Source organism: Pyrgilauda ruficollis, unplaced genomic scaffold (genome assembly GCF_017590135.1).
Source record: "Pyrgilauda ruficollis isolate IOZ18807 unplaced genomic scaffold, ASM1759013v1 scaffold125, whole genome shotgun sequence".
NCBI classification, from domain to species: Eukaryota; Metazoa; Chordata; class Aves; order Passeriformes; family Passeridae; genus Pyrgilauda; species Pyrgilauda ruficollis.
Genome location: NW_024510877.1, coordinates 435,210 through 450,341, shown reverse-complemented (window position 1 = coordinate 450,341; position 15,132 = coordinate 435,210). Strand labels below are relative to the sequence as shown.

At 46.6% G+C, this 15,132-nt stretch overlaps 1 protein-coding gene across 1 annotated transcript in view; it reads left to right on the top strand.

Annotated features, from left to right (window-relative positions):
* Positions 1-15,132, top strand: part of DOCK5 (dedicator of cytokinesis 5) — a 76,687-nt gene that overhangs the window by 18,997 nt on the left and 42,558 nt on the right. The window contains 13 exon segments of the mRNA XM_041490656.1: positions 2,803-2,843; positions 3,709-3,764; positions 4,535-4,631; positions 7,333-7,481; positions 8,195-8,330; positions 8,488-8,520; positions 8,523-8,901; positions 9,818-9,890; positions 11,353-11,495; positions 12,696-12,821; positions 13,369-13,493; positions 13,583-13,681; positions 14,458-14,530. Coding sequence (XP_041346590.1) covers positions 2,803-2,843; positions 3,709-3,764; positions 4,535-4,631; positions 7,333-7,481; positions 8,195-8,330; positions 8,488-8,520; positions 8,523-8,901; positions 9,818-9,890; positions 11,353-11,495; positions 12,696-12,821; positions 13,369-13,493; positions 13,583-13,681; positions 14,458-14,530 — 1,530 coding nt within the window.

Below are 15,132 nucleotides of genomic sequence, written 5' to 3'. Positions count from 1 at the left end.
CTGGGAAGATTTGGGGGTGATAACAGAGGGAGGATCACACAGTGGGTGATAACACAGGGGGGATCACACAGGGGGTGATAACACAGGGGGGATCACACAAGGGGTGATCACATGAAGGGGATCACACAAGGGGGATAACATAGTAGGGATCACACAGTGGGGATAACACAAGGGGAATAACATGGGGAATAACAGAGGGGGATAACACAGAGGGGATCACACAGGGGGTGAGAAGACTGGGGATCACACAGTGGGGATAACATAAGGGGAATAACATGGCGGGGAATAACAGAGGGGGATAACACAGGGGATGATTGATTCATTTTTCTGACCTGCAGCTCCCCTGTGCCAGGGATTCATCAGGGGGTGATATCTCTGGAAATTCAGCTCCAGCTTGGACAAAGGACATAGGGAAGGACGTCAGAGGGAAAGCACAGGCTGAGCAGTGTGAACTGAACGTTCCACATATTTCCAGTCCAAGCTGATGTCCATTGAATGGTTGGGTTGGAAGGGACGTTAAAATCATCCTGTCCCACCCCTTGCCATGGGCAGGGACACCTTCCACTATTCCAGGTTGCTCCAGCCTGGCCTTGGATCTTTCCAGGGATGGAAACACTTCCAGGGATTCTTCTATGTGCCAGTGACAATCTGTGTAGGACACCTGCGGGTTCTCAGATCTCTTTTCTTGGATCCCTTTTCCTTTTACACAAATACAGCCAAACCCACTGCAGAGCCCAGGGTTGTTAGTTCAGGTCCCACACTGCAGAGCACGGTTTTGTTTTCCCCTCCCTCTGCCTGCAGAAAGGCACGAGCTCCTTGTACAAGGTTTCTCCTTCCCCCGACAAGCAGACACGCAGTGCGTGCTCCTCCTGCCTGCCAAGGGTTCGGCCCGTGCTGCAGAGTCCAGGAAAGGGAGGGAGCCTTGCTGCTTCCAGGACTTGGGAGGCTGCAGGGAGGCTGTCCTTGAGCAGGGAGCTGGGAGGACACTGCTGTTGAGGGGAATCTCTCCCAATCTGCAGGATTTATCATTCTTGTTAACTGCAGGATTTCAGGGGAGCTGTGGGAAAAGCCACGCTGTGGGTGGAAGGAATGTGTGCTCACATAGCGTGACCCTGGCAGGTTCTGGTCCTGCTGAAAAGAAGTTTACCTTGAATTTGTTGCTGGTTTCAGTCACCCCTGGGGAGGGTGAAGCAATGCCCTGAGTGCTGTGGGACAGGAGAGGCCCCGAGGAGGAGGAACAGGGACCTTGTGGTCCCACACGTGACCTGGCCTTGCATCACTGCGGAGAGCTTGATCATCGCTGGAGTGTTGTCCTTAGATTTTTCTTTTCCATACTCCATAAAATCCACTTAGTGAAGGGTAAAGTTGAGGACTTGATCAATGAAAAAACCCCAACAAAACAACAACCCCAAACTTTGAGTCATTTCTTTACAAGTCTGCTTATATTTTTGTTTTTGCTCAGATTTCAGTCTGAGTGTTGGAGCAGCTGAAATTTTCCATGTCCTCATCAACTGCAAAACCCTTCTCTGTTTTTAGCCCATCTCTGCTTGGGGAAAATACTCAAACACTTAAACAGCCTTGTTCCTCTGAAGATTTAAGATTTTGGGTTTTTGTTTTTTTTTTTTTTAAGAAGAAATCATGTGATTAATTGACCACTGCCCAACGACTGATGTTCCTTTTGAAGTGATGGGTAAAGTTATTGAAGGTGGGAGCAGAATTCCGACAGAAGTTGCATGAGGTGCTTGCAGAAACAGCTTTGCACAATCAGGCCCAACGTGCTTTTATGCAATGATTGCAAAATATTTTACAGGAATGGGGGGAAGGCCAGGGGGCCCTTTGAAACAGGAGGAAGTTGTGCTGTCAAAGGGCTGAATGTGTTAAATGGGATCAAAATCCCCCCAGTAAATTCCATCAGCTTTGTCTCCCACCCTGAGTAATTTGTGCTTTCCCCTTCAATTAATGACAACTTAGATAAAAATAGAACCTAAATCTTCTCATCCCTAATCCAGGACCTCATCCATGGCTCCATGAGCAATGGGTAATCTTGTTTTCCTCCTGTGGAAAGAAATGGAATTTCTTCCCTCCTAACTTATTACTGGAATGTTAGAGTTTTTGAGGTGGAGGTACCTCCCCATTGCTGGAGGAAGGGCACAAAGCTGCACTTCAGAACACAAATAAATAGAAATACAACCACATGCACATAAAAATACTTAATAAAATACGAATTAAACCATTCTAATCTCTAATTAATGGTTGAGGAGTGTCAGATCCATGGTTCTTTATGGAACCTTCTTTGACAAATACAGGAATATTGGGGGGACCAACAATAAAACAATAAAAAAAATTTAGAACAAACCCAGAGAAATCAGCCTCCTCTTTGCCTGATTATTCCCTTAAACCCCTTTGCCTTCTTGATGCTGCCACTCAGCTGGACATAATCTCCTTGGATGGGCTTTAATGTCCCTCCCAACCCAACCCAACCCATGGAAATCCTGGTTAAAACCCAGGTGCCAAAGAGAGGAGAAATGTTCTCTCAGAGACATTTGCTCCTGAGGCCTGGGCAGCACAATTATTGCTTCTGTCTTACAATCTTTAGATCTTACCAAGGTGGGATTGATAAACAGGGTTTGTGCCAGGGCAGGGAGCTCAGCTCCTACAAACAGAGGTGTCTTCCCAGGAGTGGATCCCAGATGAAAAGCTCAATAAATTGGTGTTGTAGAAAGGTGGTGGGAATCACAATTTGTATTTAATTGCTGTCAACAGGAAATAATTAAATACAAATATCTGTGTTTGTTTTGCCAGGCTGGTACCGAGGATACACACTCCGAAATAAATCCAAGAAGGTACGACCTCACTTTTGGGTGACTCCCATTTAAATTTCACTCCTTGCCAGACCCCATCTGGTGCTGAAAACTCCTGCATTTCTTGTCTTAACCTCCGGCAGGACTCCTGGCCACAGTGTCCTGTCCTCAGTGACAGAAGTCAGTGACCTTGAGCTGAAAGTTCAGAGCCATGTGTTGGGAATTCCTCCACTGGAAGCATGAGGAATGCAGTTGGAACTTCCAGAATTACCTGTTCCCATCTCCATACAGGAGTTTATTGCTTTATCATGATGCTCTGGGACCTGTGCACATCCAGCATTAGTTCTATTTAATGGGAATATCAGAGTTTTGACTGGAAAACATTCCAGAAATTACACATCCCTGGCTCTCAGCCAAGCTGCTGGAGCTTGGGCTGGAAGCTGCCTGGAAATCCAGGTTCTCCCAGGAGTGCTGGCACCTCTCCTGTGTAACATCCCCTACAGCCTCTGCTTTCAGGGGTAAAGAGGAGAGAAAAGGGGACAGAAAAGGATTCCAGCATTTCCAGAAGGAACAAAAATTTGGGAATTTCTGCAGATGCTGGTGGAGGGAGCTTTTCTAGGGAGCACAGAGTAGCCTGACAGAGGACTCCAGGAATATTTCATGGCAACGACTGATCATTTTCAGGAATTTCCAGCATTTCCTGCAGGATGATGAGGGTCATTGGAGTAAAACAAGGAATCAGATTCTCTTGAGTTGCCAATGTGGTACCTGCTGCTCCTCCCTGTCCTTTTTTCCTGGCATTCTGAGACATTTCTTACTCCTTTCCCCTGTTTTTTATTAAATATCTTCTTGTCACATCCTATCCCACAGTAGGATTGATTTATTTCATTTCTCTCCTTATTTTTAGGGCATTTTCCCAGAAACTTACATCCATTTAAAAGAGGCCATCGTGAAGGACCGGGGGTAGGTTGGCACTTCTTTGGCAGCAAAACCCAGGGAATTTCATTCCATTTAAACCCCAAAATAACCAATTTAAATAGCTGTGGCTGTCACAAACCCAGGCTGTACCTCCTGAGCTGGACTAGCGCTGCATGATTCCATTTTTCAAAGCACTGAGTAAGCAGAGCAGTCGGGAGTAGGGGCAGCAGGAGATGATTTGCAGAGTTAAGGAAGCTCTGCTGGACAAGTCAGTGATGGGGAGGGTGAGTCCAGCTCCATCCAGCTCCCCTGGGGACTCCTGCAAGTCATAACACACTCCTGCTGGCAGCCAAGGCCCAGCAGGAGCGTGGATTCCTTCCTGTCTTGGAAAACACTGGAGGAAATTACCCCTCCTTGGATTCCTTGAGCTGGGTCTGTGCTCATTAACTGAGAGCAAAACAGCGGCTGCAAAGGAAGGAACTTTATAAAACACTTCTTTTTCAACTCTTATTTTCACATAACTGTTACCATTGCAAGTGGGGATTCTTCCAAACTTCATGCTGTGTTTGGAACAGATCCACTAGGAGTAAGAGGAGTGAAAGGAGCTTGCAGCATTTTGCATTAAAAATGGATGATGAATGTGGATGTGTGTGCTGAGAACAGCTTAAGGGTCTTGACATCATGTGTGAGTGAATTGTGTGAACATCAACTCCTCTGGAATTTCCATTTTTACATTTATCAAAAACGGGTGTTTTCCATTCAGTTTTAACCCTGAGTGTGAAGCCTTTCTCTGGTTGTGTCCCTTCTCTCCCCAGGCAGCACGAGACCGTGATTCCCAGCGAGCTGCCCCTTGGCCAGGAGCTGACAGCCACGCTGCGGGAGTGGGCAGTGATCTGGCACAAGCTGTACGTGGTGAGTGCCCAGGAGCTGTGTGTGTGTGCAGGGGAGTAACTGTGGGTGACACTGCCCTGGGGCAGCAGGGCCTGGCCCAGGTCACACTGGCACCGTGTCAGGGCTGGCTGGGAGGCCCAGCTCACCTGGAAATCCAGGCCCTGATCTGCCTGTGGTGTGCCAGCTCTGAATGAGGGCAGGAAAACCCAGCTGGGCACAGATCTGGGGTTTGGGCACTGCTGTGGGCAGGGGTGAGCTCTGCTGGGCTGGGAGTGGTGTGGGAGCTCCATGGCTGGCTGATCCCCACCCAGTGTCCCTGGGGAGCAGAGCAGGGGAAGGCACAGAACCAGGGGTGTCTTGTGGGGGGAGATGTGGCTTGTCAAAAACCACATCATGGAATGTCCTGGGCTGGAAGGGATCACTGATGCAGCCCCAGGCCCTGCACAGACACCCCAAATCCCACCCTGGGCATCCCTGGAGCGGGGCCCAAAGGCTCCTGGAGCTCTGGCAGCCTTGGGCCGTGCCCATTCCCTGGGCAGTGCCAGCACCTCTGAGGGAAAAACGCTTCCCCAAAACCCAGCCTGGCCCTCCCCGGCACAGCCCCAGCCATCCCTGGGTCCACAGAAGGAATTCCTGGGCTGCTCCAAGGCCTCCATGCCTGGGGCTCTCAGCAGGGCGGGGAAGGAGCTCTCATGTCCTGAAGCCTGAGCAGGGTCACCTCAGCAGTGTCACACGCCTGGCACCGCAGGGATCTCAGGACTGTCCTGCAGCAGGTGCTTCTTGCTCAAAGAAATAAGTCCACAGGGAGTTGCTTTGTTTTAAAGGCACATTAAAGAGTCAAATTTGATTTTTCTCTGAGCAGTAACGAGTTCAGCCTGCACAAAATGTGTTCCAATGCTTTAATTAAGAAGAGGGAGTGAGTTTAAATGAGCTCTAATCATCCAGTGCACCCAGAGCAAGATTTCCTATTGGAAATTTCACCAGGCCACAAGTAAGTTGTGTTTGTGTGCCACGAAACCACAAGAATTTGTTCCACCCTCTCAATTTAATGAGAACGTCTACGTGATGGTATTACTGTGTGAAAAGAGAGTTTTGTTCCTGGCATTTTTTATTTCTGAATAACTTTCAGATCCCAGCCTCAGAATCTGTTTTTTTTTAACAAGAAGAAATCTTTCATGTTCCTCTGCTTAACCACTATAAGTCTTAAAATAGGTTTGGAAAATGTTGTGGTTTAAAATGGATTGGAGTTTATTTTATTTTCCCTGCAGTATGTATTAAAAGAATTTTTTTTAAAAGCTAAAGGAGGAAGGAGGCATTTGAGGAGAAAAAGGAAACATGAGGGGATTTTTTATTTTGGCAGCATTTAATTTCACTTCTTTAATTTCTGTGGGTTTCATTGCAGCAGTGGCTTTATCTCCACTGCAAAATAAATACAAAAATGGGGAGAGTTTTTAATTGGTTTAGTTAATAGGAATTAGCTGTGGAGATAACTCAGGTCAAATTGAGGTCTGCTCTGGAAATTCACACAAACTGCCTTTTCTTTGCAAGTTTTTTTACACAAGAACATGGGGAGTATTTTTGTTTATGAAATATATCTCAGGTAATCCTTTCTGTAGAGCTAAAAACTCAAGCAGCCCCCGTCAGCACCTTGGCGTTCACCCACACCAAAGGGAGGATTGTTTTCATACCTTTAAATTCGAGGGAAATATGAGTAGTTGGTATCATTCCTGTTCATTGCAGAGATGAGAACGGGGAGATAATTGCAATTAGGTTCTTTTTGTGCTGGGTGGAAGCAGGGGGTTTGTAGCTCACCATGAACAGCTCCAGCCCCCAGTGAGCACCAGAAGGTGGCCCTGGCTGGGGGAGATGTGACCCAAACCCAGCTCCTGGGCTTTGGGCTCTCAAACCCCAGGCAAGGCTCTTAATGCTAAACCAGGCACTGAATTAGGCTGAAATTTCTCCTTTGGAGCTGAATAACCTCATCACTGTGCCTGTAACTCAAATCTGTGGCACTTCCCTGTGAAAAGGGTCAAAATCCTCCCAGGAGCTGCCCCTCTGAGGTGGCAGAGAGGGAGAGAAGCCTGGGCTCTCTTTTTAACGGGTTAAATGTTTTCCCTGACACTTGAAAAGCTTGTTTACTTATCTGTGCAGGGTGGGTTACCACATATCCATGTTTAATTACAGCCTTGGAGCTTGGAGGTGCAGGAACAAGGTCTGGGGATGGGACTGATTTTATGAGGGTGCAACCAGTGAAGGGCATGGGAAGTGTTTTCATTAATTAGAGATGGTAACAGAAGGAATGGCAGGAGGGGACTCTTCACCAGGCAGGCTTTGTTCAGTGTCCTTGTTCAGCTGTGGTCCTTTAACATCATTTCTCTGTCCCCTTTATAAAAAACCTCCATCACAGCAGTCTGGAAGTGCTGGAAATCACCAGAGGTCTATTTTTAGTGGGTGAGGTTTTTCTGAAATAATGCCCCAGGGAAAGGTGAAGCCCTTAAAGACACTTAAAGATCTTAAAGGCACTTAAACCTTGGCAGTGCCAAGTGCTGCAGAATTTACTGCATGGCTCTGATCTCGTGTTGTCACAAAGTGCCAGGTATTTTTAGTTATATAAAACTTGTGTGGTTCTGCAGCTGCACACATTTCAGAAGGGTTGCTGAGCTAAGGTTCCCAGGTTTTCCTTGATTAAAATTGCCTTTTTTTTTTTTTTTTTTTGCCTCAGAACAACAAAACCACGCAGTTCAGGCACGTCCAGCAGCTCACCTACAGCCTGATAGAGTGGAGATCCCAAATCCTCTCCGGGACCCTGCCCAAGGATGAGCTGGCTGAGCTCAAGAAAAAAGTCACTGCCAAGATTGACTATGGCAACAGGTGAGCTCCAAACTCCACCTGGAGGGCAGAGGAGGATCCCAAACCCCAGGGAAGGCTCTTAATGCAAAATCAGGCACTGAATTGGGCTGAAATGAGGTGAAATGGCAGCTTTGTCCCTGTGACAACATGGCCATGGCAGGTGGACATGGAGCAGTTGGTTCTTGGTGTGCCACAGATCTCTGTGCCTTGGCAGGAATTCTCCTCTCTTAATTCTGCACAAGTCCTGGCACAGGGTGGCCTTTCCCTTGCAGCACAGTGTGTGCCTGGGTCTGGATGTGGTGGGGAAATGCTCTGCTTTATCAGCAGCTGAGGGGCAGGATTCCACAGACACCCCAGCCCTCGGTGGTTTGCAGTCTCCTGGACTCATTTATCTGCCTGTCAGCTCTGATTCAGGTCCAGTAAGTGAATTAAGAAGTAGCTTATGGCAAAGAATAACAATCAGCTGCAATCTGTGAGCTTGGTAGATATTCATCCACCTTTGAAACGAAGCCATTTAAGCAGGAATAAGGGAGATGTCACCTTAGGATTGAGGTGGCTAATTCCTTCTCCCTTTAATGGGAAAATGGGAGGGAGGAGTTTTTTGAGGCAGGAAAACCAGCAGTGAGTGAGGCAATTGCACTTAGTGAGATGTTGAGCACTGGCAGCAGGGGCAGTGATTTGATCTTTGCTGCTCCCACATTCTGGCTGTTTTTTTGTCTCCTGGGGCTGTCCAGGATCCTGGGTCTGGACCTGGTTGTCCGAGATGACAACGGGAACATCCTGGACCCAGATGAGACCAGCACAATCTCCCTCTTCAAGGCCCATGAAACTGCATCCAAGAGGATTGATGAGAGGATCCAGGAGGAGAAGGTACCTCTAGTGTCCCTGGTTTGCCCTCTTCAGTCACTGAGTTTTTCAGGTTTTATATTCTTCTTAATGTTGTGCTCTCCTGGCAGCAGAACTAAATCACCCGTGTTTGTTCGTAGTGGAAATATAAAATATGATGGAAATATGGAATTCTTTGCAGTCTCTGCAGCAGAGTTTGGACCTCCGGGGACAGCCAATATAGTATCTCTTTAGTATATTATCTCTTTAGTATGTAATTTAGTATAGTATTAGTGTAATATAGTATAGCTTGATCAAGCAATTGTTCAGCCTTCTGAAATCATGGAGTCAGAGCACCTTATTCCCTGGCTGGGGCATCACCTGTTTCTACTATACCCTCCCTTCTTCCCTTCCTCCCTCTCTCCTTCTTCCTTCTTTTCCACTCAGCAAGGACATTGATGGCAGTTGATGTGAACTCTTTTTTAGGACTTGAGCAGCTCTGACCTGATCAGGCCCAGGATCAGCCTGGTGTGCCAGATCGTGCGGGTGGGGCACATGGAGCTGAAGGATGGCAAGAAGCACACCTGCGGGCTCCGCAGGCCCTTCGGCGTGGCAGGTGGGCACTGCCTCCCTGGGGGCACCAGCATGGCCCAGTAACCCCTGGGGGCACTGGGACACGGGGCTGGCAGCTGGCAGCTGTGTGCTCTAGGTACCAGCACAGCCTGGGAGCTGCCAGGGCCAGCATCTCTGCTCCAGGGAGGATAAATTGTCTCCATGAGACCTTCCATGAAGGTGGTAGCTGGAGATCAAACACTGTCACTGCTCACTTTTGTCACCTCCCAAGAGATAGCAGGCTGCCAGGCTGCAGCAGACTCATCAGGGCCTTATCAGAGTGGGATTTGCTCTCCAGGACTCATGGGGTAAAGCTGGAGGTTTTAAAGGGACTTTGGTGAACCATACTGACAATTCTTATTTTATTCCTGGGATTTCTTGTGAAGGGACTTCTTGAAATCCTTGGTGGAAATCAATTTCCAAAAAAGCAGCATTTTAATTGGTGGAATTTCTTTGCCTTAAAATGCCCCAGTCCCACCTGATTTTTCTCAGAGGGTGTATTTTATAAGAGTATTTTATCAGGGTGTATTCAGTGTATTCACACTGAATGTGTGTGAATATATATTGAACGTTGAATATATTGTGTGTGAATGTATATATGTGTTCAATATATTCACACTGTCAGCTATGGGCTGCCATTCACATCAGTGTAAATGTGCTTTTTAAAAAGTTAAAATGAGAGTGATGCCCTCCATTGCTGTCACAGAATCCCAGATTTTTTTGGGGGTTGGAAATAACCTTAAATCCCATCCAGTTCCACTCCTGCCATGGCCAGGACTCCTTCCACTATCCCAGGTTGCTCAGAGCCCTTGTTTTGAGTGACACTGGCCCAAAACAGCCCCTTGTTGTTTCCATTCTGAGAGGGCAAAGCTCTCTCTGGGTTCTTGGCAGCTCTGAGTGACGCTCTGCTGTCGTTGCAGTGATGGACATCACTGACATCATCCACGGGAAGGTGGACGACGAGGAAAAGCAGCATTTTATCCCCTTCCAGCAGTGAGTACTGGGCTCCAGAGCTCACCCCAGCCCTGGGCAAAGCAGGCCTCCTCTGGGGAAGGCTAGATGAGTCTGGGAGCCTGGCAGAGCCCCAGAGGCTCTGCAGATAGATCAGCTGATAGCAGCAGGCAGCTCTTTGCAGGGAGAGGTTTCTGTCACCCCTCAGGAGCCTTTGTTCCCCTTGGTTTTCATGGCTCTGTCGGAGATTTAATTGCCTGGGGACTTCGGCAGTGCAGCTGGAATTTCTGGGTACCTGTGGGGTGAGGAAGAGGAGAACAGAGCAAAATAATGTTGTGGGGCTGGGGGGATGTGACTTACAAAATTCTGGGGGGGTTGAAAGGCAGGATTTTCAGAGAGACTGAGCACAAACACAGTTTTTTGTCCCTGCTGTGTGGGGCCCTCTGTGCCACTTGCTGCCCGTGTTTCCTGGTCTGGGTCAGTCATAAGGAAGGGGTTTCTCCCTCTTCCTGGGGAAGAAATTCCAGCCCCAATGAGTTCTGCATTTCTGCACTGAGAGTTAGACTTGTGTGTTTGTTCTGCCTACCCTGATTGCTCCTTTTTTTTGGCACATTAGAGTAACAAAAATGGAGCTTGTTTGGGTAGACCTAGCCTTGTTGTTACAGCCCTAAATAGAGCAAAGCATTGGCTGCAGCCATTTGTTATTATAGTGTGTTTTCAGGGGAGATTTGGGTTTGGTCCCCTGCCCTTTCAGGGCCTGGAAGGATGGCTTTCCCTTTGCAGAATAACATTAGTCTGCTACTTTACTTTTCTTTTTTTTTCTTTTTTTTTGGGGTTTGGTTATTTTTTATTTGTTTAGGGGTTTTTGTTTTGGTTTGGCTTTGGGTTTTTGTTTGTTGGTTTGGTTTGGTTTGGGGTTTTTTGGTTTTTTTTTTTTTAACTTGTTTGTTTGATTTATTTTTTGTTTTGTTGGTTTGGAGTTGTTTCCCATTTTTCTTCTGCTCCAACAAGGCTGAGTTCAGACCCCCAGCTGGACACCAGGGTGGGCAGCCTGTGGAGACCTCGTTTCTCCCTCATTATTGGTTGTATGGGTACAGGAGTGAAGTCAGGGTCGAGATCCAAACCTCACTAGTCGTGTTTGTGACAAGGGATGGGTTCAACCCATAGGTGTTTTCGCAGCAGTTACTAATTTATAGTAATTTATATTAGTTTACCAATAGTTAATCTGCATAGGGACAGCTCTGAGGCAAACCTGAAGTCAGGGCTTCAGTCCTGAGGTCAGTGTTACTTACCTTAAGCCTGAGGGATAGACTGTGATGCATATCCCAGTGTGAAGGTTTAAATGGATTTTGTGCAGGTGAAGGAATGAAAATCCCCATGGAATTCTTAAAAAACCCCACATTTATTTGGAAACCAGCTGGCTGTTGGTCAGCCCTCTCCTTGTATGTGCTTGGTGTCAGTCTGTCCCAATTCCTGATCCTGTTTTTGTGGTCCTCCTGCCCAGGATTGCCATGGAAACCTACATCAGGCAGCGCCAGCTGATCATGTCCCCCCTGATCACCTCCCATGTCATCGGCGAGAACGAGCCCCTCACCTCTGTCTTCAACAAAGTCATCGCTGCCAAGGAGGTCAACCACAAAGGCCAAGGTGCAGCCTGGAGGAAACCTGGGCTGGGGGAGGTTCCAGGGAGTAAAATGGATGGTGAAAGTCAAGGAATCAAGACTTAGTGGAATTTAATCCCTTCCCCGAGCCCAAGGTGTGGTCTTTGCCATGGTTCTCACTTTGTCCCTTTGTCACCCCGTCACACACGGAGCTGAAATCCAGATAAAACCCGACAAAACTTGCATGAGAACAGCTCCTCCAGCTCCTCGCTTGCTTGCTAGTCATACTTTTATATCTGTTTCTCTGGGTCTGGATTGAAGGCCTTTGAGACTCTAGTTCATGTTTGGACTCAGGAGTTTATTATTTCTTATCAGTAAAACCATCTCACAAGCATGAGTTCGGCAGCTTTTCATTAGAAGGCACAAAATGGCCAACAATCTCTTGTTACAAGGTCTTTTAAGACTAAACTATGCAATTAAGAAAGGACACCTAGATTATTTTCCCTTTTAACCCAATAACTGATCCCAAAGAGCCCCAATGAGGACTTTTCTGCCCAATTACAAAATGCCACCCAAACCCATGATGAAGAAGGAAGAAGAAGCATGAAGAAGAAACCCAGAACAGCACCTTGTGCCCTCCATCTTGTGTCCATCCACAACATACTAAAAATCCCAAAACCAAATCCCAAAATTTCTCACCCAGGTGCTACACCTACACCCCTCTCTATAATCTATTTCACACTTTTTTGGATTCCAGTCTATCTTGAAGTCTGGGAGACTTTCTCCACGAACAAGGGTCAAAGTCAGTGCTCCCCTGGGAGTGAGGGCACCCCAGAGCAGACAGGGAAATATTCACAGTGCTCTGGGTTTCCACACTTTTACGGTCAATATTTTTTAACATCTTTAAAATAAAAGTGTTTTATGGGTGTGAAATATTTGTAAGTGGACGTGGCTGCATGTCCCAAATGGCTTTGGGGTTAAATCACATTATTCCAGATTTTTCTGGTCTTCCTTGGCTCAAAGACACTTAAAGTTCATCTCTGAAAGTTTGGGGTTTGCTTCAGACAAATCTTGTCCAGAAAAATCTTACTCAGATTCAGGGACAGGGAGGACTGGGCAAGAGAGAAGGAGATGGGGACATGGAATTGTCATGAAAACACAGATTTTTTTCGGAAGCACAGGCTTAAATTTCACGGGTTTGTATCTTTTTATTTTCAGTAAACAAGTGTCATCTCTCTTTTCTTAGGTCTCTGGGTCTCCCTGAAGCTGCTCCCTGGGGATCTGGCTCAGGTTCAGAAGGATTTTTCCCACCTTGTAGACAGATCCACTGCAGTGGCTCGAAAAATGGGTTTCCCTGAGATCATCCTTCCTGGTAGGTCCCGTGTTCTTCTACATTCCATGGTGTGAAAGAGCCACCTGAAATTTTAGAATTTCTGTCACAAAAAGATTTCTTTAAAAAAAAAAATGATTTTATCTGAAAACTTCATGTTTTTCTTCAAATTTCCAGGTTATTTTCTTATTTTTTGTCACAAGAAGTTGAAAACATGAGTTTCCTTTCTTATGGCAAAATGATGGTTTATGGAGCTTTCGGAAGCAAATGTCTCTTTAGTCAAAAGAATTTTTGTTGCATATAGCTTTGACCCACCCATTCAAAGTGGATTTAACCCTAGAGAGCTCATTAAATTTAAAAAAAACAACAAAAAACAACCAAAACATAGGTACAGAGGTTTGTAGAAAGTAAAATGGTTCGTTTTAGAAGATCTCATGTAATTTGAGACAGAGATGAAAATGGTGTGATGGTGGGTGTTGTTAATTAAAGGCTAAGAGGAAATGAGGATAACATGGTACCCAAGGGTGTTAAATTTCAAGCTGTCACACTGGGAATGAGAAACCAGCTCATTAAACTCTGGGCATTTCAGGTGACGTCCGGAATGACATCTACGTCACCCTGATCCAGGGGGAGTTTGACAAAGGCAAGAAGAAAACCCCCAAGAACGTTGAGGTCACCATGTCTGTGCACGACGAGGACGGAAACCTGCAGGAGGTAGGACGGCCTCTGACACCCTTTGAAAATTTACCACCCAAAACACTCTGTATTTACCTTTTTTCCCCCTACCTGTGTTTTGTCCAAAGAAAGCCATCCACCCCGGGGCTGGCTACGAGGGAGTCTCGGAGTACAAGTCTGTGGTTTATTACCAGGTCAAGCAGCCCTGCTGGTACGAGACTGTCAAGGTATGGCTCTGTCATTCACTGCATGTCACCACTGGGGCAGGACCAGGAGTGAGGCACACACAGGCTCTGGGTCTCTTCAGAAGGCTAATCCCAGTTTATTAGAAACCCGTTCTTTTACACACCCTCCTGATACAGGTGGGCCTGATGGGTCATTTCATCAACACCCCTCACACCATTGGCTAATTAAGAAGACAAACATCTAATGAGAAAACAACTGTTCAAAGCACCAGCTGCAAGATTGTTTTAATTCTTTCTCTCAGCCTTATTAAAACTCCCCAGAACAATTCCTGGCAAAGTGAGCTGTTTCTCTCCCTCTGACTAAACTGTCGTATCCACAGGTCCCCCTTTTTGTTTAAAGGAGGAGGCAGCGTCTGTAATCCCCTGCAGGGCCCCTTGCAGGAAGGAGAACAAACACAGCTCAAGAGGTCTCTTTAGCAATTTGCCAGTTATTAATCAGAACCTCAATCAGAGACTGATTTAGAATGCTCAGAGAGATTTCCAGCATATACCATCAAATTCTTTACAATCAAGCCTTGTTGTTCCTTCTTACAAAAAACCCTTACTAATTCTAAGACAGTAACACACATTGTTAGTCTGCTCAAGGGTTGGGTAGCCTAACTTGTCAACAGCCCTTTTCCAGAAACGTCAACAACTGCGTTCTTCCTCTGTGTGCAAACCAGGACTGATGTAAAACAGCAGCTGCATCAGCACCAGAACGTGCTGGAGAGTGTCTGGGCAGAGGGAAAATGCTGTTTTCATCCTGTTCTCCCATGCAGGTGGCCATTGCCATAGAAGAAGTCAGTCGCTGCCACCTGAGGTTCACGTTCCGTCACCGCTCGTCCCAGGAATGTGAGTGCCAGGAAGGGACACCTGCAGGACTGCTGTGCTCCTCGCATTCCCGCTGAGTGTAGAACTCACATTTCTGCTTAGTCACAGCGTTACGGATTTTCTTCTTGCTCAGTTTACTTACTCCCAGTTTTGTGGCAAGCAAAAAACCAAAAATCATTCAAATTTTTTGCACCCAGAGTTTGGTGCTGGTTTTGTCCTGAAACTGAAATTTGGTAAGGAGCGACAGTTTCTCCCCTCAAAAGACAATGATGAATGTTTGTTACTGCTTTGGCTTCTCAGGGTAGGGTGTTGCTTTTAATTGATTTCCCAAAATTGCCTGCAAGGCTTGGTGGGCTTCTAATGATCTTCCTATAGGAGGATTTCTAATTAGGCTAATAAAAGGCTAATGAGAGAGTTAGAGCCAGAAGTTCCATCAAATCACTTCAGAGCCCTGAAATGAGATCAATAAGTGAGGGTCAGCCATTGAAAGGCTCTCAAAGGCACCTGGTTCTGAAGGCAGTGACATGCTTCCATATCCACAGCACACAAACCAAAATCCCAACCAAAAATACCTATAGAATTCTGTATCAGAGGATCACTGCATTGTTAAGATCAAGGAGTCC